At 40.4% G+C, this 24,158-nt stretch overlaps 4 protein-coding genes across 4 annotated transcripts; 1 reads left to right on the plus strand and 3 right to left on the minus strand.

The window, feature by feature from the left end:
* Positions 1-4,031: 4,031 nt before the first annotated feature.
* LOC133367975 (olfactory receptor 10A7-like) lies at positions 4,032-4,976 on the minus strand. Its single transcript, XM_061592061.1, has one exon. The coding sequence runs from the start codon at positions 4,968-4,970 to the stop codon at positions 4,032-4,034; it is 939 nt and encodes a 312-aa protein (XP_061448045.1). The 5' UTR covers positions 4,971-4,976.
* Positions 4,977-8,069: 3,093 nt separating this feature from the next.
* On the minus strand, positions 8,070-9,053 carry LOC133367976 (olfactory receptor 6B1-like). The gene has a single exon (XM_061592062.1). It carries the CDS (start codon positions 9,051-9,053, stop codon positions 8,070-8,072), a length of 984 nt encoding a protein of 327 aa, XP_061448046.1.
* Positions 9,054-12,884: 3,831 nt separating this feature from the next.
* LOC133367977 (olfactory receptor 2AP1-like) lies at positions 12,885-13,829 on the minus strand. Its single transcript, XM_061592063.1, has one exon. It carries the CDS (start codon positions 13,827-13,829, stop codon positions 12,885-12,887), a length of 945 nt encoding a protein of 314 aa, XP_061448047.1.
* Positions 13,830-20,901: 7,072 nt separating this feature from the next.
* LOC133367978 (olfactory receptor 1361-like) lies at positions 20,902-21,840 on the plus strand. Its single transcript, XM_061592064.1, has one exon. The coding sequence runs from the start codon at positions 20,902-20,904 to the stop codon at positions 21,838-21,840; it is 939 nt and encodes a 312-aa protein (XP_061448048.1).
* Positions 21,841-24,158: the final 2,318 nt, after the last annotated feature.

A 24,158-nucleotide genomic window follows, 5' to 3' on the forward strand; every position in this document is an offset into this window, starting at 1 on the left:
GCCATCAATCAAGATGGCAGCTGAGGTTTCCCTAAGGGGCTGAAGCCTCTGCCACCATTTTCATTGATGGTAGCAATGCGAATGTGTAGCACGTGTGAATTCCATCAACAAAGATGATGGCAGAGGCTTCAGCCCCTTAGGAAACCTTGGCCGCCATCTTGATTGATGGCAAACCTGTGTGTGCAGGCACACCACCAAAAAAACAGCACAGAGAAAGGTAAGTAGAGGGGGAATGGGAGGTGGCTTGGGATCTCTTGCCCTGCGATCTGCTGTACCAATCCTGCCGTGAACTGCAAAAGTGGAGTGCCGGGGCCTAGGGCAGGCTGGTGTCCAAGGGCCTCAGCGTGCCTGGGGCCGACCCTGGTCAAAATCATATTCTCTTCATAGAGACTCATCAAGTGTTGATTTCCTTCTATATCTCAGTTATTCCTCAGTCTGGTTGCTAAGAATTCTATTGTCATTATTAATAAAAGAAGTGAAATAAGGCAGTCTTGCTGTGTCTTACTATATACAGAAAAAGATCTCATCGCTATTATTAATCTGAAGCTAGACCAAATTTGTAACAAAAGTTAATCTAATAAAAATTTCCAATTAACACAATCAAACACCTTAAACAAATCAAGTGCTACCAATGGTAAGGAGAGTTTGTAATCTTACCGAATTTTGTAATACAAAATATTCATCTGCTATATATTTATTTGGGATAAAACCAAACTGATCTACCTGCATGATATTACCTATTTGAATAGTTTAAGTTACAACAAAGTAAACAATTTGTAGTCCTGTTTTAATAGTGCTATAGGTCTATTTGAATCCTTTCAGAGTGGCTTGTCAGGACTGTATACTATAGCCAGGGTGGATTTTTCACATTCTGCAATGTTAAATTGAAAATACCCCCATGCCATTCTGATGCTTCCCATAAGCTCATTTCAAGACAAAACCTTATAAAACCCACAGTCCTGAACTAAAAAACGCTTGCTTAACAACCCTGTAAATTTTCATGGCGATACACAAAACAGTCTGAGAAAATAGAGAGTTCAAAGTCTAAAAATAGAGAGAAAAAACCCAGATCCCTTTTGGAGTCCTCATAATCTGTTGAAATTCATTAAAAATCAGCCATCTTTACAGAGTACCTGTAATCCTGTTACTGACCTTGCCCTATACTCTGACCTTCATCTTCTGCAGTTTAAAAGTTAAAAAAAAAAAAAAAGCCTGGAGGACTTTTAATTAATTTAAGAATTTTGCATTGAACTGAATGATAGTGTCCGGCATGCTCAGTAAGAACCAACTGTCAGTGTTTTAAAAGCCAGACTCACAGCTGCTCGGCTTGGCTAATCAGGGGGCCACATCCACCCCAGACTTTGATTTCATGTGAGACAGTCATGGCTTCTCCAAAGAATCCTGGGAAGTGTAGCTTGTGAAGGGTGCTGAGACGAGATTCCTATTCCGCTGACAGAGCTCCAGTGGCCAGACTGGTTTAACAGGGAGGGAAACAGGGTGTCTCCTAGCAACTCTCAGCACCCTTCGCTAAATACACTTCCCAGGATTCTTTGAGAGAAGCCAGGATTTTCCAAAGTGAAATAAAAGCCTGGTGTGGATGTGACCAGGGACAACTTTGCTTTAAATTTGGGTGGGAGGCTACATGTGCCTGCTGTAGAGGAGACGCTGGAGGAAACGCTGAAAAAGGTGGGGGAAACGCTGAAAAGCAATGATACTGTTCACAATGTTTTCCTTCTGGAAATGAAAGGGGTTTCCCCTCTGCCCAGTGCCCACCCACCCAAACTCCTCCCCTCCCCCTCCCCTGAGTCAGTGTTGGACTATGATGTGGGAGACCAGGGTTTGAATCCCCACACAGCCATAAAGCTCACTGGGTAACCTTGGGCCAGTCACTGCTTCTCAGCCTCAGAGGAAGGCAATGGTAAAACCGCTTCTGAATACCATTTCCCATGAAAATCCTAGGATTGCCATAAGTCGGGATCAGTGCATTCCCATTTTCAAAAATGATTGCACAGAAATAAATCCCACTGAACTCAAAAAGTATTGAAATGATCAAACCCACCCTCCCTTCTCCTTCCTCCTATCTCCTCCATCTTGCTCATTCCCTTCCCCTTCCTTTGCCCCTCCCTACCCATCCCCTTCCAATCCCCTCCTTCCCCTTTCCACTCTTACCCCTCGCCTTCCTCTTCCCCATGGCCAGTTTTACCTATCTTAAGCAAGATTGCAGGGAGTAAATACCACTGAACTCAATAAGCATGCAAATGATCAAACTTGCCCTCCTCTCCCCCTTCCCTTGCTCCTCCCTCTTCCCCCTCCCTCTCCTCTTCCCCGGTGGTCGGTTTTACCTATCCTAATCATGATTGCATAGAAGTAAATCCCACAGAACTCAATAAGCATGAAAATGATCAGGCCTGCCTTTCCCCTCCTTCCCCTCTCCTCTCCCTTCCTCCTCCCCTCCCCTCTTCCTTCTTCCTGCTCCTCTGCCCACTCCAGCCCTCCCTCCCTCACCCCCAGTCAGTTCTACCTATCCTAAGCATGATTGCACAGGAATAAATCCCACTTAACTCAATAAACATGCAAATGATCAAATCTGTCCTTCTCCTCCCCTCCTCCTCCTGCCTGCTTCCATCCCCCTCATGCCCTCTGCCCTTCCTCCCCTCCTCCTCCTCCTCCCCTTCCCTTCCCCTGTGGTCAGTTTCACCTATCCTAAGCATGATTGCAGGGGAGTAAATCCCACTGAACTCAATAAGCATGCAAATCAATCCATTCTCAGTAAACTTGCACAGGATTCCATTTCTTACCTTCCATATTAAAAACCAGAGAAATTCACTAATAGGCAAAAAAATCTTGCAGTTGCCACCACTCACCATATGCTCAGAGGTACATGTTACCAAATTCTTCCAAGCTACACAGGGTTGGACTGTTAAAGACCAACTCAAATTGTGTTTGCATTTTGACAAATTTGTAGGGCAGTACAATATCTCAGAGAGGTCAGGTCTCCTGCTCTGCTGGTGCATTCACTATAGCTATCCAATTTCCCTGCTTTTTAAACTTGGATAGAAATAGCTGTGGGCTATAGGTACGTACTTAAACCACAAGGGGTTTTTTGCCTATTAGTGAATACTCTCTATTTTTTTTTAAAAAAAAATCAATAATCCTTCCTTTATAGACATTTTCAAAATATTTAGCAAATTCTTCATTTGTTTCAGAGGGATCAAAAATCTTAGAACCTTAATCTGAACAGACAGCCTTAATTTTATTCCTAGCTCTTTTTTTCTGAATCCAATTTTCCAAAAGGCTGTGACCCTTTCCCATTGAATTCATAGAACTTCTGTTTCATAGAGCATCCCAATCATTGTTTCATTGATATCTAACCATTCCATCATTTTATTTCCCAACTGTTGTAGTACTGTTAATTCTTCTGTTTCCTGACATACTCTAGTCAATCTGGCAATTACTTTTTTCTAGTTCTGTTATTCACACCCACCTCTGTTTCTTAAAAGTACTGAGTTAAAACTATACCCACAGTCTCTGAAGAAAATGTATAGGTATAAATTAAAGCAACTTATTTTGTGTGAGTTCCATTGACTTAGGCTCTACCTCAGACATGGACTATTGTTTAGTTGAAAGGATTATTCCTGAGCAACCCTGGAATTTGGAACCTTTTTTCCCAGAAGTCTGTGCTTTCCAGGTCCTCACGCCATGATCTATTAATATAAATCAGAGAATAAAAAACCCTGTTACGCATACCTCTTTACACAGAGTAGATGGACATTTGGTCTCATCTAGCAGGCCTCTTCTTATGGTCTTCTGCTACTAGGAGAATTCTAATATGTGTGTTCAGAAAGGCAGAAATATCCATGAAAATTGGGTGAAAGGTTCTTCATAGCCCCATCACAGTTGTAGGACTTAGAATCACTCATAAACATTCCAGTACAGTTTATATCACAGTCCTTCTTATTTTAGGGCTTACTGGACAGGATTTCTACCCAGTATTTGCATCTTAATCTTTCTGCTGTTGGTATACATTTATTTCATACATGTGAGAAATGGCTAGAAAATAATACACCCCTGAGAGCAGCTCTGACTTCTTTGTTCCTCAAACTGTAAATAAGAGGATTTAACAAAGGTGGCAGGACAGTGTACAAGAGAGATAGGAGCTTGTCTGTATCATGAAAATGGTTTGACTTGGGTTTCAAATACACAGTTATTCCAGAGCCATAGAACAACATCACCACCATGAGATGTGAGGAGCATGTTGAGAAGGTCTTTTTTCTCCCCTCTACAGATTGCATCTTCAGAATGGTGGAGGCAATGCACATGTATGACATGAATATCAAAGCAAAAGGTATTATTCCCAATAAAGCTACTTCCACCAGAGCTATCTGCTCATTTATAGATGTATCCCCACAGACGAGTTTGACCACAGCAGGGAAGTCGCAGAAAAAGTGATTAATTTCACTGGAATTACAGAAATAAGAGGTGAACACTTGGAGAGTCTGGGCAAGTTGCACTGGAATTCCAGCTAGCCAAGAAGCGACAACCAGCCCAAAGCACATTTTACTACTCATAATGAGTGTGTAATGCAGGGGTCGGCAAATGGCAACATAGCGGTCGTATGCCATGGCGGCCAAGAGAAAGCACTCTGCTGCTCCTGTGATGAGGAATCCACTCATTTGAAAGGCACAACCAACAAATGAAATGGTTTTATCATCTGACAGGAGGTTTTCCAGCATTTTGGGAATAATGATTGAGGTGCAGCAGACCTCCAGACAAGACAAGTTTCTGAGGAAGAAATACATGGGATTCTGGAGTGCCTGGTCAGCCAGTGTGACAGTAATTATGAGGATGTTCCCAATCAGGATCAACACATAGATGCTTAGGAAAACATAGAAGAACAAGCCCTCCAGACCTGGCAGATTAGAGAATCCCAGTAGCAAGAAGTTATTCACCGTGCTCTTATTGACTCTCATTTGTAAATCTGGGAAAACAGAAAAGAAGTGACATGTCTTTACACCATCAAGATGAGAGACATACCACAAAGGAAATGATTCCAGATAACATTTGAGGGTGCTCAATAAAGGTTGACAAGGCAGGATGACTCAGCAAAACAATGTCTCCTATTTCCATTTGTCAGTGACATTGGAAAATGTTGGGGGGAAATCCAACTTATTGAATTCTGGATCCCATCCATTCATTTGTTAGAAATTTGACTGCCTTGATTATTGTGAATGGGTCTATCAGTGTGTTTTTGTGCAACAAAGCTGATGGTAACCTGGTCCTTAACAAGGGGCTCATTATTTTTGAAGGCTCTAATATTTGGGATTTGGGAAGAGGTAGCATGAGTGGGTAAGGGCAATGAGTTGGCTGGAAGCAATTCTTATTTGATTCCAAATTGCTCTGTTTGTACGTATCAGGACTGAGCAACCTGTGGCCCTCCAGATATAATGTCCCCAATATTCCATGGGTCCTTGTTAGGCTGTTATTTAAGCCTTTCTCCCTTTTTAATTAAGCCTTTTAAATGTAGACACTAATATATTTCTGGTACCTAGGAACTCACACAAGTATGAAAGGATTGTTTTTTCACTTGGACCCTATTTCACTTTAAAACTGATACGCAGAGGACCACCCATGTCTGGTATTAGAAGGACACTATTCTACCTAATATTTTGTAGCATGCAATGGTATCACGCAATATTCTTTCAGTTCAGGGGTTTTTTTTTGTTTATAGCCAATGGCCATTACAATATCAATACAAGACACAATGTATACTTATATAGAAAGCATAAATTCATACATATTTTACAGGGAGTGTGAAGAAAATAGTGTGGTAAGTACCTCTGTTACAGGTGAATGAGGGAATTGAAGTTTGTAGTAGGTCCAAATTTCTATTCATTTGTTTCTCCTGGAATAAAGTTGTATCATATGTCTTGTTTTCCCATCTTCATCATATTTGGCTCACTTACTTAGTCTACATTTTGTAGTTTTCTTAATTAATTCCTAGGCTTCTTTCTTTCCTTCCTTTCTCCTTGGATGGTTTCACATCTGATGCTTCATCAAAAAAGGAAGTCTCCCCTTCCTTGCTATTTATCATTGCAAAAAAGAAGTAGACATCTCCAGAGATACGTAAGTGTGTCTTCTCTTGGTGCTGCCTCATGATAATTTCTTAGCAATTGTTGCAGAGAGACTGCCAATAATTAGTTATGAACTGCAGTGATAACTGAGGAAAACAAACTGAACTTCGACTGACATAATATGGGAATGTTGCATCACTAAAGGAAATCTCTGGAGAAGATAGTCCTTTGGGGCAATTCCTATGTCTGAATCACGGCTGAATTTATACACTGATTCCATTCAGGAGCACTGGGTTTGAGTGGGATTGTTCCATATTCTATATAGCTGTCCAGAAAAACACTGAGGAAGGGGTGGCCTCTTCACTTCCTATGCACCTGTATACTATGGCTAAATCTGTGTCTTGAGCATATGAAGGAAATTACACTGTTTCCATCCAGATGACCACCTCTGAATTGAAGGAGACCCTCCTGACTTACTATCCCCATAAAGCCCAGGACTTTGGATGTCTGTTCTGTGTGTGCCTCCACGGATTTCCTATTAATCAGATCCCATGGTCCTCTACGGCAAGGCTGGGGATCCCCATTTCACCTTAAAGATGCCTCAGGGTGCTCAGCAATGTTTCACTTTTCTCCAGTTGCCCCACAGTACACTGTCGTTGTGACCAACCTACTTAGCTGAGCTTCACCTTAGTATTAACTACCTCAACTCCCCTTCAAAAGCAGTGCAAAATAGGCAGAAAACCAGATAAACGAGAGCCGATCAGGCTAATCGGGAAAAAAAATCATCTTGCACCACTCTGGTAAAACTTACTCTGACTTCTATAAAGTAGAGAGGTTGGTTGAGGTGCTGAAAAAAGGCCAGGTCTAGGACAGAGCAAACAAAAATACTCAACAGCTCTGCCCCCATGCTGACCAATGAATGCATCAGTATACCACAGCCACTTGCCTCATCACATGCAGGTGTGATTGTAATGCTTCCTGCACCCTCATTCACACAATTGGGTGTGGGGGTAAGGGAGGTGTTATTAACCAAATATTAAACATCTGGGCAAAAAGAACAGTTTTAGACTGAAACCAAAAATGCTAATAAAATAGGTGCTCAGAAAATAAATATGGGGAGAGAGAGATCCATAGTGGGATGTCACCACCAAGGAGGCCATTTCTCTGCTATTCTTCTACCTTACCTTGAAAATGGGAAAACCAGAAGTAGATTCTATGGAATATCTGAACAACAGGCAGATTTATTTGCAGGTAGGCAGTCCTTCAGAATCCTACTCCATTTTTATGTAAAAACAAGCCCCAATATTCCTGCCCAGCTGTAAAATTTAAATATTTTTTAAGGCAGGGAAAAATGGTGTAGCTCATAATAATGACTTACCTATAATGGTAATCAATTAGGTAAATAGTTTATCATAACTGTAGCCTGGAATAGGCCAAGGGTAAGGGAAAGATCTATACTTTAATTTCATTCTAGGCTTAATAAAGATTAAAACATTACTGAGTGAAGAATGAAACTCAAAATAATGAAACTTAAAACCGTAACATGGACAATCAAATTCAGTAAAAAGACCATACCGTATTTGAATATGACTTTCTGATTCACTGGTAACAATTCCCATACATGAAGGGAGACCCAGCAATGGGATGATGTATATGAAATCTATCCTAATCCTAACCCCCTTTCAGATTCCTGTGCATCAGGCATGGGGAGCTGGCGGCCCTCAAATTGTTTCTGGGCTCCAACCTCCATCACTTTCACCAACACAGCCAATGATCAGGGATGATGGGAAGTGGAGTTCAACAACATTTATAGAACCACAGCTTTCTATGGTTCCTGTATACCACCCTTGATTTGGAGCTTCAAAAGGGATTATTAATGTGGCATTGTGCTACACTTTGTTTGCTGTATATCAATACAAATACTGCTAAGGGGAAGAGTACTTTGTATAACCATATAACTAGATAATTCACACATTGATTTTCTGCTTATATTCATTTTTATTTGTAAAAGGTAAGAGACTGCCAAACCTTGAATCTCTGATTTAAAAATTGCCATTCCAAAACTTTTCTGGCAGCCTTTTTCAGTGCTTCCTTTACATCCTTGTTTTTCAGACTATATATAAGGGGATTGGCTATGGGGGGAAGGACTGTGTAAAGTACAGAAAAGATCTTATTGAGATCTCTCATGGCTTCAGTTTTGGGTATGAGATATACAATGATTAATGCCCCATAGAAAATACAGACAACTATCAGGTGAGAAGAACAGGTAGAAAAGGCTTTTTGCCTCCCAGTGGTTGATGGGATTCTCAGGATGGTAGCAATAATATACACATAAGATGTCAGAGTCAAAAGAAAAGGGGGGAAAGTGAATATAAAAGAGACTATTATAGTAACATGTTTCACAAGGCTGAGGTGACTGCAGGAGAGCTTTACTAATGGGAGAGAATCACAATAGAAATGATCTATTTCATTAGGCCCACAAAACTGTATTTTTAAGATCATACCCAAAAAGACAGAGGCAAACACAATGCTGTTAAACCAGGAACCAACAGATAACTGAATACAGAGCCTTCCATTCATAACACCTGCATAATGTAGAGGCTTGCATATAGCTAAATATCTATCATATGACATCACAGAGAGGAGACAGCATTCTGTGCCAATCAGGAAAGCAAAGAAGTACAATTGTGTAATACATCCTTGTACAGATATAGTTATGTCTCCTGTTAGGAGGCTGGCCAGAAACCTGGGCAGGATGGTTGAGCTGTAGAAAGTCTCCAGGCAGGACAAATTTCCAAGGAAGAAGTACATAGGGGTGTGCAATTGATGATCAGTCACTATCAGAAGAATGGTGAGGATGTTGGTAGCCATAGCCAAAATGTATATCACCAGAAAAACAATGAATAGGAAGATCCGCAGGTGATGGAGCTCTCCAAATCCCAAAAGAATAAACTCTGTGATTTCGCTCTGGTTCCTCCGCATTGTTCTCACAATGTTAAATATACATAAAAAAGTTATATCAAGTCCTGAAAGAATGTTTGAACATGAGAGTCCTAAGTGATTTTATATATTCTTGTATTGCATGAGCATTAACCACATTTTTGTTCTAAGCGGGGGGGACCTGGACCTCTCCTTTCAGAACCGCACATGGAAAATATGACTGATAATTTTGTTCTCTTTATCAATGTGCTTCAGCTTCCCATCTAACATATGTGACAGCTGCCAATTTGCTACCAACCCCTAATTAATGTGGGACCTGGTTATCTGAGAGAATGCCTTTTCCCATATGAACCTGCCTAGTCAGAGGAGCCGCTGCTGATGGTGTCATAGCCTACCTTGGTTCATCTGGCATCAAGCAGGAAAAGGTGTACTTGGTGGAGGCACCCGCATTATGGAACAATCTCACCTTGGAGATCTGTCAAGCATCCTCAGTGATGTATTTCACCCAGCAGTTGAAAACATTAATGTTTGTCCAAGCGTATATGAACTGTTGATCACCATCTCATAAGCTTTGTTCTATTTATTGTTGCTCTACTGTTTAATGTGTATATTTTCATGTAGTTAATTATGTAGTTGTATTGTTTTAAATTATTGCACACTGCTTTGATATAATTTGTGAAAAGCAGTATAAAAATATTTTAACAAATAATTATATATCTAACAGCCTGTACAATGGCAATGTTATTGGTGATATCCAACTAATCCATACCTAGAGTAGACCCATTGAAATTAATGGGTTTAGGTTACTTAAATCCATTGATTTCAATGCATTTCCTCCGAGTATTACTAACTTTGGATACACCCAATATAAATATAAGCCCTGCAATTTATTATGGTCCTTAATTTCATCTTGTAGAAATTGAGTGCTGTTACAGACTGAAATACATATTTAAATTATGTGAATTATCTTCCCAGAGCAGGATTTGCTTACATAACATAAACTTAATTCTTTTTAATTAATGACCAATGGATCACAGGGTACAAAGAGAACAAAAGAAAACACTATTTTCTCAAAGGATAGTTTGCTAATTTCAAAATAAAATTGCAAACTTAGAAATGATGGGCACAGTCCATTTTAGATGGGCTCTATATGGGAAAGTGACCCCAGAAGATTGGCGAGGAGAAAATGACCTGTACAATTGTTCTTTCATGTCTGACTTTCTGACTCTCTGACTCTGTGAATTTAGCAGCCAGGCCCTTTAGGAGACTGTAAGCCTTTTTTTGAGGCTAAATTGGCTATTTTCCCAACGAGATTGTAAGCTTGTTAGCTTAATTAGCTGTTCTCTCAAAAGTAGCCACCTTTTCAGGGCAACATCCTTATTTATTTATTTATTTATTGTACTTATATCCCGCCCCATAGCCGAAGCTCTCTGGGCGGTTTACAGTAACTAAAAACATTAAAACAAATACAATTTAAAACACATCTTTTAAAAACAATTTAAAACACAATTTAAAAATTTAAAACAATATAAAACATATAAAATATTCTTGAAGTTTGGGAGAAGTCCTTATCTGTTAGGGTGGATAGTTAATGTTCTCGGCATAACTGCAAAAATATTCATAAATATAGATAAGGGTTGGGAATCTGACCTTCCAGCCAGGTGCAACTAATTCAGTTGCTATAAACTTCAACAAAGGTGCTTAACAAACAAGAACATGACCATCATGACAGGTGTGATTGATGAGGTTGTTGTTCAAAATCAGCACCTAGCCTTTGGAGCTTTTAATTATATAAGTCCCCAAGATTTGATGCCGAAGTGACCTTTGACGTAGACCTGGACCAGTAAGGGCCATCAGCTGGGGTCTCTCTGTTGTTGTTCTCTTGGAGTTCATGGCAACTGAATGGAGAAATAAGCTCAGTAGATTTTGCTTCCTGTATCCTTATGACAGCTACTGAATAAAATCTTTATCGCCTCTGAATCCAAAGATCCCTTGCCTACTGGCAAGACAGGCACAAAACCCACCCATGAAGGCATCATCATATGGCAGATTAAAGCCCTATTTTTCCATATTCTCTTTTCAATGCATACCTACAGGTGCCATTGCGGACCACTTCAGGTTTTATGCATCTCACCATTTCCAACCAATCTTCCCTCCTGCCCTGTGTAGTTTACCAAAGTTCTGAACCTTGTAATGACTTGCATGCATCAACAAAACAATATATTCCCTTGGCTTACACATAACACAGTTGCCACATGGATTATCGAAGCACAATAACTTTTAAATCTGCAGGCCTATACAAGATATTTTAATACAGTTCTGAAATGAAATTTCTCATTTGTATTTTTTTAACAAAAAATATAACAGATGACATTGTTTGTATAGATGATAACCACACACATTTTACAGGGTGCATGAACAAGACAATGTGCTAAATACCTCTGTCATAGGTAAATTATAAGGTGGAGTATTTGTCGGTCCAAAAACCAAGATGTACAGTATCTTGTCTTTACCCATCTTCATGGATGTAGACTTGTTTCTTTAACAGATCTGCCCCTGCTTCATTTTACAGTTCATGCCTTATAATAATTTTTTTTAATTCCCCTTTTGGTGATTATTTAACCTCCAGATAAACAGGTGGCATCTCAGGAGATACTGACTAATTTGTTGAAGTGGGAAATATTGATAATTAGGTATGAATTACAGTGACAGTGAATGGAAAAATGTAACAGCAAACTGAAATAGCAGAGGGACATTCAAGGGAAGGTCTGAATGAAGTATACACACACATACACACACACATACGTTCATAGAAGGACAATTATATTGATGAAAAAAAGAGCTTCCATGAATGTAACTCATGAATGATGACTCCTTACATAAACAGACTGGAGTTCATGGAATGGTATGGATGGCCAGGGCCAGCGCCAAAGGGAGGCCAGGTGGGGCCCTGGCCAAGGGACCTGCAGCCCACAGGGGCCCCTGAAGGGCCCCTCATTAGGGTGGGGGATCCATGGCAGAGTCTTCAATCTGTGGCAGGGTCCCCACCACAGTTTGCAAGGAGGGAGCTGCCTGCCTGCTCGCTCACTGGTCCACCCGTGCCTGCTCACTCGCCCTCCCCTACCCCATCCACTAGCTTGCCCTCCTTCCTGTCGGCCTGCTTGCTCGTCAGCCCGCTCGCTTACCTGCCCACTTGCTCACCCAACCTCCTGTCCCCGCTAGGTAGGTAGGTAGGTAGGTGGGGCATGCATGCATGCAGGTGCAAGGGCCCAGGGCAGCCTAGTGCCCAAGGGCCCCGATATTCCTGGCATCAGCCCAGTGGATGGCAGTTTCAGCTATGAGGGAGGCATCTACTCCACAGGTCTACTCCACAGGTCACAATTCAGCTTCCAAACAGGAAATGGGTTGCCCACCCTTGCTAAGGCCACATGGCAATGTGCACATGTAACCCACTCTTGCAGATGTACACACTCTCAAGCAGCACTTACACATACTCAACAGACACTCAGGGCACTTCCATCCCATAACTTTAAAGCACTATTATACCACTTTAACAGTCATGGCTTCCCTCACAACAACAACAACAACAACAAAACAGTCCCTGCCCAAAAAAGGCATACAGTATAAATAAAATAAATTAAGGATAACAAAGGAAGGGAGGGGAAACAAATAGAATCAAAGAATCCAAATAGAATCAAAGCAAGGAAGTCGGGGGCACTCAGAGGGAACATCTTCCCCAAGGACTCCCTAAAACCTGGATCTGACACTGGTTGGGGGAGGGCTTTGGATAACTATTTAGCTGAAGAAATCATTTCTCTTTCTTGTCCATTCGCATTTATTTTTATTATTAATGAAACAGCAACCTTTCAATCCCTAATTCAAAAAGTGGTCTCCTAAAACCTTCCTGGTGGTCTTCCTGAAAGCTTCCTTAACATCCTTGTTTCTCAGGCTATATACAAGGGGGTTAATTAAGGGGCGCAGAACTGTGTACAGCAGGGAAAATATTTTGTTAAGATCTCTCATTGTTTCAGTCTTTGGCGTCAGATACACAATGATTAAAGCCCCATAGAATGTAGAAACAACAATTACATGAGAAGAACAGGTGGAAAAGGCCTTTTGTCTCCCAAAGGTGTTGGGGATTTTTATAATGGCAATAATAATATATATGTAAGAGGTCAGGGTCAAAAGAAAAGGGGGGAAAGTGAATACAAAAGCCAGGATTACGCTGGCATATGTCACAAGACTGGCATTACTGCATGATATTTTCACCAATGCAAGAGACTCACAAAAGAAATGATTTATTTCATTGGAACTACAGTAATGTAGTTGCAGCACCAAGACCAAATATATAGAGGTAAACACAATGCCATTGATCCAAGAGCCACTCGCTAGCCGCATACAGAGCTTACTATTCATAAGAGTAACATAATATAGTGGTTTGCATACAGCTAGGAAACGATCATAAGACATTACAGAGAGGAGATAGCATTCTGTACCAATCAGGAAACCAAAGAAATATAACTGTAAGTGACATCCCTTAACAGAGATGGTTTTGTTCCCTGTCATGAGACTGGTTAACATCCTGGGTAGGGTAGTTGAGCTGTAGACTGTCTCCAAACAAGACAAATTCCCCAGGAAAAAGTACATGGGTGTGTGCAGGTGCTGATCAATCACTATCAAAAGGATAGTCAGAATGTTGGCAACCATGGTCAAGATGTAAATCACCAGAAACACCAGGAACAGGGAGATCTGTAGATGAGGGAGATCTCCAAATCCCAGAAGAATGAACTCAGTGATTTCACTCTGGTTTCTTTGCATTGATAATGAAGTTGCATCATATCCTGAAAGACAGTTGGAGCTTTTTGTGGCCATGCATTTTGCAACTATCAAGTACAGTTGAGACAGCAAGAATAAGGTAGACCAATATACCCTAATGTAATATTAAACAGGCTACAACTTTACTGAAAGGTCACAATGCAAAATTGTGCCTTTAGGGTAAACACAAAAAATATTAGGCCACTCCATCGGTGTGCCCCATATTAAGTGGAGGGATCAAAAATATGGGGGCAACATAAGTGTCCTCTAACAAAAGGCAACACTTATCATCTTGTTTAATTGACTGCACTCCAGCCTGGATGGAATTGTACTAAAAGCAAGTAGGCAAGTTGATATACTGTTATCTTGATATAATTTTGATACTGTGGTAGGTATAATCTGGAGATAGATGAAAATTATGTATAATCTGGGGATGCAGGAGAATCTAATCCAAATTTCTTAGACTAATACTTGGTTTAGGACATAATTATTGTTTTGATTTCATACTTTTCTGCATTTTGCGATAGTGTTTCGGCTACTTTTATTATTATTATTATTATTATTATTATTATTATTATTATTATTATTATTATTATTATTATTATTATTATTATTATTATTCCAGAAGCCATTGAAATGTGTAACTTAGGATAAAATACTTTTAGAAATGCATATATTAAAATGCATATTTATGTATTTTGTGATAAAATACACATTTAGAGATGATAAAATACATGTTTACAAATTTTCATACAGATTAATGTATAATTGATATATAACAGAAACAGATTAATTATTCATTCATAACACAATCACATCAAGACTATCTGAGTTTGCAATGCTTTATCAATGTGTATCTACATCATAGTACTGTAAAAGAGGATGTAAACAATTCAGAAATAAAAGAATGAATTCCTTATGAATTCAGCTCTGAAAACAAGATCAGGTTGTGAGGAACTCCAAAATCTTGAATTAAATTATATATATCCAGTTAGAGATGGGAGAAATTAGATCCAGTTCACATTTAAAGGAAAACATACTTACTTTAAACTTTCTGAAACAATATGCTAACTGAAATATAGTCATCCTTTGACATTCACAATTGTATTAATTTTGCAAAGCAATTATGCAGCCGAGTAATAGGTACAACAATGCATATACTAGGGGAAAATGTGCATAAATTGCATACAATAGTGCAAATAGCATACACAGATACTTTATTAAATTAGGGGAAATTGCTTGGCAAAATGTGTGTGTTAGGCTAACTTGCATACAAAAAGTTGGAGAGTTTCACACTAAAATGATGATGTGGGAATGTGGAGAACTAGAAAACTGAGATTTAGATTTGACCATGGGTTGGATCTTGACTAAGTGAATTGCATGCAGTTTCTATTGAAATCAATGAGACTTAGTTAAGCCATAATTAACTTGACACATTGATATCAGTGAGAGAGCCGACCCTATAAGTCCCCAGTGCTTTCTCAATCAAAGAAAACAAAAACATTCAGTGCAGCCACATACCTCTTACCAAAAGTGATCAATTCTTAACCACACAATTATCAAAGAGCTTGAACTCTTTCAGATCACTAGCACTGAACATAAATACCTCCACTGTGAATGAATGAGGAACTGAAGTTTGTAGCAAGTCCACTTTCTGAGTAGCTCTTGGTCTTAGGATCAGGTTGTACAGTATGAGTTCTTCTATACCCATCCTCATGGACAGACGTAATAGCGAGCTCACTTTCCCATAGCTTCTTTATTCTTTTTAGCATCCCACAGCTTGTTTTACATCTCAGGCTTTATCAAAAACAGAAAGCCTCTGTCTGGGTACTATTTATTATTAAGAATCAGTGGTATACATCTCAAGAGATATTGACTAATTGTCAGAGAGGGAATGTAAGTTTAAAATCTAGACTGAAGCCACATGGGGAAGTTGCAGGCCCATAGTCACAGAGATGTGGCACTGTGGGGACTGCCCTCATCAGAAATAACCAGAGCTTGGAAAAGTTACTTTTTTGAACTACAATTCCCATCAGCCCAATCCAGTGGCCATGCTGGCTGGGACTGATGGGAGTTGTAGTTCAAAAAAGTAACTTTTCCAAGCTCTGGAAATAACCCCCCCCCACACACACAAACAGCTTCCATTTAAAAAACTCTTCATTTTATTGTTTATGGGTGTTGTGTTTTTCTTTTCAATAAGACTTTTGCCAGTGATCTTCCCATACTGATTTCTTCAGTTTTTTTTTTTTTTAAGTCAGGAAATATTGATGTGTTTAGTGAACTAAACCAGGCCAACTTGTAACTGGAACCTGTGGGTGAGAAGAAAATATCAGCAATGGTGAAGTCTGGGTTATATTCTAAATAAATAAATGTGTGTCCTGCAAACATACATCTGGTAGGCAGAGTACTTCCCCTTACTGATGGCCTGTATCTGAAAGGCAAGGAGCTGGCCTGTGCTGCTGCAGATGTTGCAGCCTATCTCCTGAAGGAGTAGGCTCCAAACTCCAGACACAGAGATGCATCTGACAGTGAACTGAGACCCTGTAAGCAGACAACCATCCCAGCAAATAAGGGAAGGACCAGAGAGTTCCGGTAATATGGCCAGAAAGCTCCCAACAGAATGTAATGGATATGGGAATATAAGGTTCTCTACGGAGGTTATTTAAAGTAGTTTTTGACTCTTTGATGTGCATGGGAAGCCCACTGGCAGAGACTGATGCATCCCATAAATCCAGGGACATGTGAATAGTCAGAGTGGGATGAGGCAACTAATTCATCCATCGCCAAGGTGCTGAAAAATGGCTTCAATTCTGGCGACTGAGGCCTCAAATCTTGACCAACACACTGTTTCCAGCTTGAGAGTTAGCTTGAAGAGAAGCCCAAATGTTATCAGCTACATCTAGTCTGGCGAGGCCTTGCAGTAGGGCTCCAACACCCCTTTGGGAAGAAGGGAAGCACAGAGATAGGGGAAACCATGGACCATGCTGAAGAATGAAATGGCAGCTAAATGTATGGCCATGAATTTGAGATAAAGCTAGTTACTGCAGAACTGTTGAATTAACAGTGGGTAGACTGCTGGGGCTACCCAAAGTTGCAAAAAAAGAAGATTGTAGCCACTCTTGAACAGGAGAGTAGAGTGGCTTGGAAACAGAGTTCAATATTATGGACATTAATGAATCCTCCCAACAGTCCATACTTCTTCTTAGAAGCCTTAGGAAGCTATGCTTCCAGGGAGTGGGCATCTGCCATGTTGTTGTCCACTCAAGGGATGTGAGAAAGTGAAGAGGATATGTTAGTCAACAAGCACATTACCATACAAGCTGCTAACTAGCTCCATGACTCTGTCTGAATGGAGGGCGATGGTTGACTGTTAAGGGCCCTCGTGACAGCCTGGTTATTACACCAGAAATGCACTCTTTTGGTTCCTGATCAATGCAAAGTCCTGGGCCAGCCTGCAAACTTAACAACTGAGGAGTGGAGTGCAAAGAAACAGGAGAACCATTACAGATACTTTTTCTGTGAGCGATGACTAAGCAGACATACAGTCCTACACCAACAGATCAGTGCAATCTTATGATTAGAGTTCAGGAGACCTAGATGCAAATTATCACTAAGCCAAGAAGCTCACTAGTTCACCTTAAACTCTCTCTCTCTTGGCCTAACCTACCTTTGTTTTTCCCTGGCTGGAATGTTTCCTGGAACCAGAGCTTGGAAAAGTTACTTTTTTGAACTACAACTCCCATCTAGCCCAATCCAGTGGCCATGCATAGGTCAAACATGCAATAATTTCCTGTACAAAGGTCAACATGCAATAATTGTTGTCTCCAGTTTTGCCTCTGGCACCATCCACCACTGGCATGAGGCCCTAGAAGGGAATGTGGCCCTCAGGATGAAAAAAAAATTCCCCCATCCATGCTTTACATGAACGGCACAGCCACCTGTAGTGACTGAGTATCTCCTATGTATTTGGGGTTCCAAGGCATGTAAAAAGCCTTTGTGCGTACAACTCCATCACTACAGATGGATACATTGTTCACATAAAGGCAATGGAGAGGAGCACTCATTGTGTAACACCATTAATGCCTGAAGAGAGCTAGAGAGAGAGACAGAGAAAGAGAGAGACAGAGGGTTGTATTTCCACTTGAGTGTCACAAAGGGGTGTTTCGTTTGTCTGCATGGGATTACATTTTCTCCTACTCATAATCCAGGATGCTAGCAGTCTAGAAGAGCTATTTCGAACACCTATTGCACTGCCAGAAGAAATGGCATGCTCCAAATATTGGAGATGGAACAAAGATTAAGGGCCAAACTACACATCATCTTAAATGCATAGTGTGCAAATCCATCCTCATTTCCCCCGCTTTAATTAATTGCAGACAGGAAAGGGAGGTTTACCTCTCACCTCCTCAGTCATGATCTTGACTAAAAGCCCTTGCAAGGTCTTCCCTGCCTCTGCAAGATTTATAATAATTCGGGGGGGGTATACAGATAAACCTCCCTTCCCCACACACCCCTGTTTGGCCATTCCCGTGCCTGTAATTAAAAAAGAAAACAAAGGGCCCATCCATACCTAACCGCAAAATCCATGTTTTCCATAATTGGTTGGTGTCCTGTTCATTGCCAGATTATTGTGAAAATCCAATTATCAAGCATCTATAAATCTGGGGTTTTTTTTGGTCTAAATTACTTTAGCATTGGCCGTTCCTATAAGTCCACCCCTTTTCAGTGTTTGGTCCATAACAGTTGTTTGCTTTTTGCGCACTTTTTCGTAAGAGAGCAGAAACATCTCTCTCTTTTTTTCCCCATGCATGTGCACTTTTGTGGATGCACTATTGGGTAGGAAGGAGACGAGGGGCTTAGCATATGACAGAGGAACACCCATGGATCACCTATTGCAGTAAAGTCCACAGCATTACATCCGAGATCACGGACGTTAATGTAATTAATTATCGGTTTAGGAAAACATATCAGTTTTCCAGTGGTATTTCTAATGCAGATTTGTGAATGTGAAAATCCGTACTAGCTTGCAATGTCATATGGACGACAGTGAATTAATGGGGACACAAAGTTATAACAATGCATATCATACAGTCATATGGTCAGTATCAAAGATGTTGGTGCAAGCTGCATTGAATGTAATATCATTTGGTCCAGTTCCTGAACTTGTCCCTAATGGCTACTGTTAATTAAAGAGGCAAGTAATGTTGCCAAGTGAAGTGATTAGGGACAAATAAATGGCTTAGCTAATTTATATTGCATCTGAGCCACATGTCAAAATATTGGTCATCCAGTAATAAAATTATATTCATGAAAGCATGAATTGGACAAGCATATTGTACCCTTCAGAGGTCCTTCAGAACATTCTCGTGCTATTTCTATCTATCTACATTTCGATTTTCACATCATTGTAATTCAGATATCATTATTTCAGAGAACTCATTTTCAACCTTCCTTCCTTCCACAATCAGTCAATACCTCCTGAGGTTTTATCTGTTTTCCTGGAGATTAAATGATCACCAGAGGGATTCTTTATGATCACTTATAATGGTGAAACAAACAAACAAAAAGAAGTCAAAAATCAATTTGTTAAGTGAACACAAATGTATAAAGAAGGAAACAGGTATAACTGGATACCTGGACCTACAAATATGCAACAACTGGACCCACTCCAAACTTCAGTTCCTCATCTACCTTTGACTGAGGGTATTTTTCACATTGTCTTGCTCATGTTCTGCATAAAATATGCATGCATGTGATAGATTCTGAGAATTCTTGGAAAAAATGGGGGGAAGAGAACAGAGTTCTCATTTCTTAAAATGTGATATTGTGTTCATGTGCCTGTCAGTTCTATCAATCTGTGGTTAGAGTGTCAGAATAGGGTCAAAGACAATTGTGCTCAAATCCCCTGTCAGCCATGAAGTTCAATAGATGAACATAGGCCAACAATCAGTTCTTAGCATAATCTACCTCACTAAGTGGTTGGGATGATAAAATGCATGTGTCCATGGAGGAGGAACTGTATATCCTTTTCTGAATTGCTTAGAGGAAGGATGGAATGAAAACATAATAAATGAAATAATAAATGCAGTGATGGGACCAGCTTTTCTGGACCTAAATATATGTGACAAGAGTATATTTCAAGCAAGTGTGAGCAAATACCACCTGTGCTTTTTTTAAAAAAAGCATGTGATCAGAAACTAGATATTGAATTTCTAAGAACTTGCTATGCAAATTGATACTTTTCCCTGTGAAATTTCATATAGACAGAGATATCCTTTCTTTCCTCTTTATAATACAGTCAACCCTCCGGGCAAAAAGTATTATGTTATGAAAGAGCAGCAGAGTATATTTGGGAACATCCATTTCCTTTAATAATTTAAAACTCCTACGTATTTGTTAGAATATGTAACACTTTGCTCCCATATATGTGACACTGAAGTAAGTTCCATTGGGACCATGCAGCAGCGTGAAGCAACTTGCTTCAAATGATACCTTGGTGGTGTGGTGGATGCATAAGAAGGAATGATATGGAGCCTGCATTGTGGAACAAGAACACAGGAAGCTGTGTTATACTGAGTCAGACCATTGGTCCATCTTGCTCAGTATTATTGACCCTGACTGGCCGTCAAGTGTCCAGGGTTTCAGTTTGGAATCTCTCCTGGGGACTGAAAGTGAGACCTGGATGCAAATCAGATGCTCTGCCACTGGTATATCTTTCCCTGCTTGGTCCTGTTTCAGGCAACAAAATGTCTAGGGCTGGCACTCTTTATAACTATCATGTTTGCATGAGATTGGTATTTAAGGTTATTTTAAGCACAGGAAAGAGATTTAGGCAATTTGGCAAAAAAAAGAAAGGAACAATCAACCCAGTTTTTCGTGTGAAGTTCTTGAAGGGAGGCAACATTCTTTTAATACTTCCACAAACCCATTTTTCTGATTGCAAGTGGAGTAAAACTGTTGGAAAACATCCTGAAATCCATGCTTCCATCATAGCATTTATATGTCTTGTTATTTTCAAGCTGCCCTTCAGGACCTGAGATAATGTCACAATGCACATATTATGCAAAAAAAGAGAATGCAGAGAAACCAAAGTATAATCACAGAGTTCATTCTTCTGGGATTTGGGGAGCTACAGCAGCAGCAGATCTTCCTGTTCCTGGTGTTTTTCGTGATCTACATCTTGACCATGGCTGCCAACATCCTCACCACTCTTCTGATTGTGACTGCTCGTTACCTGCATACACCAATGTACTTCTTCCTGGGAAATTTGTCTTGTTTGGAGATCTTATATAGCTCAACACTCTTGCCCAAGATGCTGGCCAATCTCCTGACAGGGGACAAATCCATCTCTCTGAAAGGTTGCATGACACAATTGTATTTTTTTGCATTCCTAGGCAGCACTGAATGCTATCTCCTCTCTGTCATGTCTTATGACCGCTTCTTAGCCATATGCAGACCCTTGCATTATAGAACTCGTATGAAAAATGGGCTCTGCATCCAGTTAGCTGTTGGCTCTTGGATTAATGGCATTGTGTTTACCTCTATATATTTGTCTTTGATCTTACAACTTTCATACTGTGGTCCTAATGAAATTGATCATTTCTTCTGTGAGTCACTCCCATTAATAAGTCTCTCCTGCAGTGATACCAGGCTTGTGAGATATGCCAGTATAATCCTAGGTTTTGGATTTACTTTACCCCCATTCGCTTTGAACCTCTTGTTTTACATGTATATCATTGCTGCCATCAAGAGAATCCCTTCCAACACTGGGAGGCAAAAGGCCTTTTCCACTTGCTCTTCTCATCTGATTGTCGTCTCTGTATTCTACGGGGGATTACTCATTGCATGCTTTATACCAAAAACTGAAGAAACAAAAACCCCTAACAAAATCTTATCTCTGTTGTACACAGTCCTGCCCCCTTTATTCAACCCCTTTGTATACAGCCTGAGAAACAAGGATGTCAAAGAAGGCCTGAAAAAGCTCCTGGGAAGATTTTTTTTAAAAAAAGAATAATATGTGATTCAAATGTTTAAAGCTTGGTGTCTGTTTCTTTTTATCACTAAAGCTGTCATGAGAAAGGGATTAGAAGTACTGGTTTCCTGTTTTAAGCTAGCCAGAGTTTTTGGATACGTCTGAATTGAGAACAAGGTGTTTAGTTAGTTTAAAGTATGGTTTATCAACAAGCCCAGATAATAAACCATGTTTGATATTGGCTTCTTTGTATAAACCATAGTTTAAACTAACCAGAATTTCCTTTAGAGTTCAGAGTGTTTAGAAAATAAATGAGTTTTTTAGTTGTAATAGTACAAAGCCTCTTTTGTGCTCCATACCTTTAACAAATAATGAACTTGGCATTCTCCCCCATTGCATATCAGACAGCATTTCTCTTTCAACAAGACTTTTAAAATGTGTACCCCAATTGGTATCTGTCTTGGATCTGAATTGATTTTATGTATAGTGCTATTGTTGTTTTAAACTTTTTAAATACTTTAATTATTTCTATATGTGTAATTGTTTTAGCTGTTTTTACATGTGTAACATTAATATATGCTATTATAGTATGCTTTTTCTAAAAGTGTTATTTTGAGAAGAAATGTACTGAACATTAGGAGGACAAACCTAAGGGAGGACTAAACAGGTAGGAGATGTGACCTCTGCCTGGCCTGATATCCCAGCCAGCAAGGGTGCATGTGGTAGTTTCCTGTGAGGTATCTGCCAGCAGGTAAGAGTGTTTTGGGGCTGATTGCAGGGTGGGGTATTGTTTGTTTATTGGCTGTGTGCACACAGTTGGGATGTGAGTGTGGTCCAGAGCCTGCCACAGGTGATGAGGTGAGGGGGCTAACACTAAAGGGGAATTCCTTTGTAGGTCAGGCACTGTGGGTGACAAGCTTGTGTGACCCTTACCCAGGTTGAGAGCCTGGGGAGGCAAAGTTTGATTTGGTAGTGCCTCCCCTGCATGACAGACAGAGAGAGGAATGTTGGAGTAACATTTCTATATTCTGCCTGACTACTAGGCCTTAGTTGGTCATCTATGGTCTTAATCTCCCAGATGTATATTGAATCAATTGAGGGTGCTTGGATTTGTCTGGGTGACCAAGTATCAGAAACTTGTAAAGATGCTCCACCAATTTCAAAGGTGATGGACACGGGAAGTTGTAGTCAGCGTGGAGGGACTGATAACCATCTGGGTCAGAGGCCTGGATATTTGGTCCATGTCCTCTGTTCAGCTGTTTCACTCCTCCAGAGGTTACTGGTAGCTTATCCACTGAGCCCTCTCATCTCCTGGTGATGTTATTGAATGTCAGTTCAGTTCATAATAAGACCATGCTCATTCGTGACTTGATTGTGGATGAAGGGACATACTTGGCATGCATCATTGAGATGTGGATGGGAAATTGGGTGGGGCTGTCCTAACTCAGCTATGCCCACTTGGGTACTCAGTACATCACTAAGATAGATTGAGGGGCAGGGTTGTTATTGCCCATGGAAACACAGTCTCCTTCACCAGAAAACCTCTTGATCCTGGGATTATTTTAGATGGTCTGCATCTGGAGTTGGGCCAGAGAGATAGACTAGGGATGTGGCTGGTCTGTCAACTACCCTGTTGTTCTGTGGTATCCTTGACCAAGCTGGCCGAAGTGATCTTTGACATGGTGTTGGAAACCTCAGGATGATAGTTCTGAGTGACTTCAGCATCCACACAGAGGCTGCTGTTTGGCCGGAATGGAACGTCATGGTCTCCATGCTAACAATGCAAAGGAATATGACCTTGAACTGTCTGTAAACATACTACAATCACCTTATAATTACTTAAGTGATCCTGAAAAGTACAGTGTGTATAGTAACATGACCCTTGAAGAGTTATATATATATATATATGAAGAGTTATATAGTAAAACTTTGCATTATGGGCTAGAGTTGGACTCCACCCCATGCTTTTCAGTTTCAGTTGTGCTCTCTACCCAGCCAGCAATAAAGAAGCATGTATGTTTGTCTGCAGTATGAAGAAGGAGTTTGTTTATTCTGCTGTTATTATGACGTACAGAAGAATAGAGTGCTTATCGCTAAAGGGTGAAATAAAGAGATAACTTAAAGTTGGGCTGTGCTCCAAATTCGGCCGAGGCCTGAGGCAAATTGGGCCTCTTCAGAGGCTTTTGGGCCTCAGATGAGTTGAGTTCAGATAGCCTTGGATCATTATGGGTCAGGTATCATGTCCCAGAGTGATCTGGAGCTATCAGGGGGTGGGGCATGTGTTTGTATGTGTGACAACATTCAATGCCAGGTGCAGGCCTTTGGAAGGAGGAGGCTGCAGAGCTGCTCCCAGAGAACCC

The sequence above is a fragment of the Rhineura floridana genome, chromosome 11, assembly GCF_030035675.1.
Source record: "Rhineura floridana isolate rRhiFlo1 chromosome 11, rRhiFlo1.hap2, whole genome shotgun sequence".
In the NCBI taxonomy this organism is placed as follows: domain Eukaryota; kingdom Metazoa; phylum Chordata; class Lepidosauria; order Squamata; family Rhineuridae; genus Rhineura; species Rhineura floridana.

Bases quoted from the DNA above. Each gene is read 5' to 3' on its own strand.
- LOC133367975 (XM_061592061.1), bottom strand. From the start codon at position 4,970: ATGAGAGTCAATAAGAGCACGGTGAATAACTTCTTGCTACTGGGATTC.
- LOC133367976 (XM_061592062.1), bottom strand. From the start codon at position 9,053: ATGCGGAGGAACCAGAGCGAAATCACAGAGTTTATTCTTTTGGGATTT.
- LOC133367977 (XM_061592063.1), bottom strand. From the start codon at position 13,829: ATGCAAAGAAACCAGAGTGAAATCACTGAGTTCATTCTTCTGGGATTT.
- LOC133367978 (XM_061592064.1), top strand. From the start codon at position 20,902: ATGCAGAGAAACCAAAGTATAATCACAGAGTTCATTCTTCTGGGATTT.